The sequence below is a fragment of the Eimeria mitis genome, genomic scaffold (assembly GCF_000499745.2).
Source record: "Eimeria mitis Houghton genomic scaffold, Emh_scaff2475, whole genome shotgun sequence".
NCBI lineage: Eukaryota > Apicomplexa > Conoidasida > Eucoccidiorida > Eimeriidae > Eimeria > Eimeria mitis.
Genome location: NW_013570814.1, coordinates 1,565 through 3,136, shown reverse-complemented (window position 1 = coordinate 3,136; position 1,572 = coordinate 1,565). Strand labels below are relative to the sequence as shown.

At 41.9% G+C, this 1,572-nt stretch overlaps 1 protein-coding gene across 1 annotated transcript in view; it reads right to left on the bottom strand.

Annotated features, from left to right (window-relative positions):
• Positions 1-764: 764 nt before the first annotated feature.
• EMH_0054330 (uncharacterized protein) overlaps positions 765-1,572 on the bottom strand; it is a gene marked incomplete at both ends in the record, with an annotated part of 2,297 nt that continues 1,489 nt past the window's right edge. Inside the window, one exon of the mRNA XM_013497107.1 lies at positions 765-816. Coding sequence (XP_013352561.1) covers positions 765-816 — 52 coding nt within the window. The remainder of the gene's footprint in view (positions 817-1,572) is intronic.

Below are 1,572 nucleotides of genomic sequence, written 5' to 3'. Positions count from 1 at the left end.
TGCTGCTGCTGCTGCTGCTGCTGCTGCTGCTGCTGCTGCTGCTGCTGCTGCTGCTGCTGCTGCTGCACCAGCTGCTGCTGCAGCTGCTTCTTCTGCTCCTGCTGCACCAGCTGCTGCTGCTGCTGCTGCTGCTGCTGCAGCAAAGGGACTGTCTCCTTTCTGCAGCAGCAGCTGTATATATGTAAATATAAAAGAAGGCCAAGAGCGACAGCCAGCAGCAGCAGCAGCTGCTGCTGCTGCTGCTGCTGCTTCTGCTGCTCCAAAAAGGACGCAAAAACAGCAGCAGCTGCAGCAGCTGCAGCAGCACCTGCTGCTGCTGCTGCTGCTGCTGCTGCTGCTGCAGAAAGGAGACAAACTAAACTGTCTCTCTCTCTTTTTCTTTATTTTATTTTATTTTTTTTTTATTTTTTTATACATCATCGTCGTAGTCTGAGTTGGGGCTGCCTTCCATCCGCAGCAAATCAAAACGACCAAACTCAGTGTCCCGCTGCATGCACAAAAATATATATTTATTTTTATTTTTATTTATTTTTATTTTTATTTATTTATTTATATTTATGTTTATTTATATTTATATTTGTTTGTATTTATTTATATTTATTTGTATTTATTTATATTTATTTTTATTTATATTTATTTTTATTTATTCTTTCATGCGTGCATGCAAGCAAAAATAACAGATAAAAGAAAAATAAATACATGCATGCATGCATGCATGCATAAGATAAATAAATGCATGCATGCATGCATGCATGCATGCGTGGCTAGTGGATGCCAGTTTCGGGGCTGTGTTGCTGCTGCTCGAGGCACAATACCCTAAACCCTAAACCCTAAACCCTAAACCCTAAACCCTCACCTGTCTCCGTTTTGTGTTTCCTTGTCTCCTCAGTATAAGCCGAGAGAGAATAAATAAACCACCAACAGCAAACAGAGACACAACAAACACCAGCAGCAGGCCAGACCCCTCGCTCCTGCAGCAGCAGCAGCAGCAGCAGCAGCAGCAGCAGCAGAAAGGGTAAGGGAGAGATGGGGAGAGAGAGACAACAGAAAGAGAGACAAAAGGAGACAGAAACGGAAACAGAAAAGGAGACAAAAAAGGAGACAAAAAAGGAGACAAAAGGAGACAAAAGGAGACAGAAAAGGAGACCGAAAAAGAGATACAAAAAGAGACATAAAAGGAGACACAAACAGAGACAAAAAAGGAGACAAAAGGAGACATAAAGGAGACAAAAAAGGAGACAAAAAGGAGACAGAAAAGGAGACAAAACGAGACAGAAAAGGAGACAAAAAGGAGACAAAGAGGAGACAAAAGGAGACAGAAAAGGAGACAAAAAGGAGACAGAAAAGGAGACAAAAGGAGACAGAAGAGGAGACAAAAAGGAGACAGAAAAGGAGACAAAAGGAGACAAAAACAAAAAAGGAGACAAAAAGGCGACAGAAAAGGAGACAAAAAAGGAGACAGAAAAGGAGACACAAACAGAGACAAAAAAGGAGACAAAAAGGAGACAAAAAAGGAGACAGAAAAGGAGACAAAAAGGAGACAGAAAAGGAGACAAAAAGGAGACAGAAAAG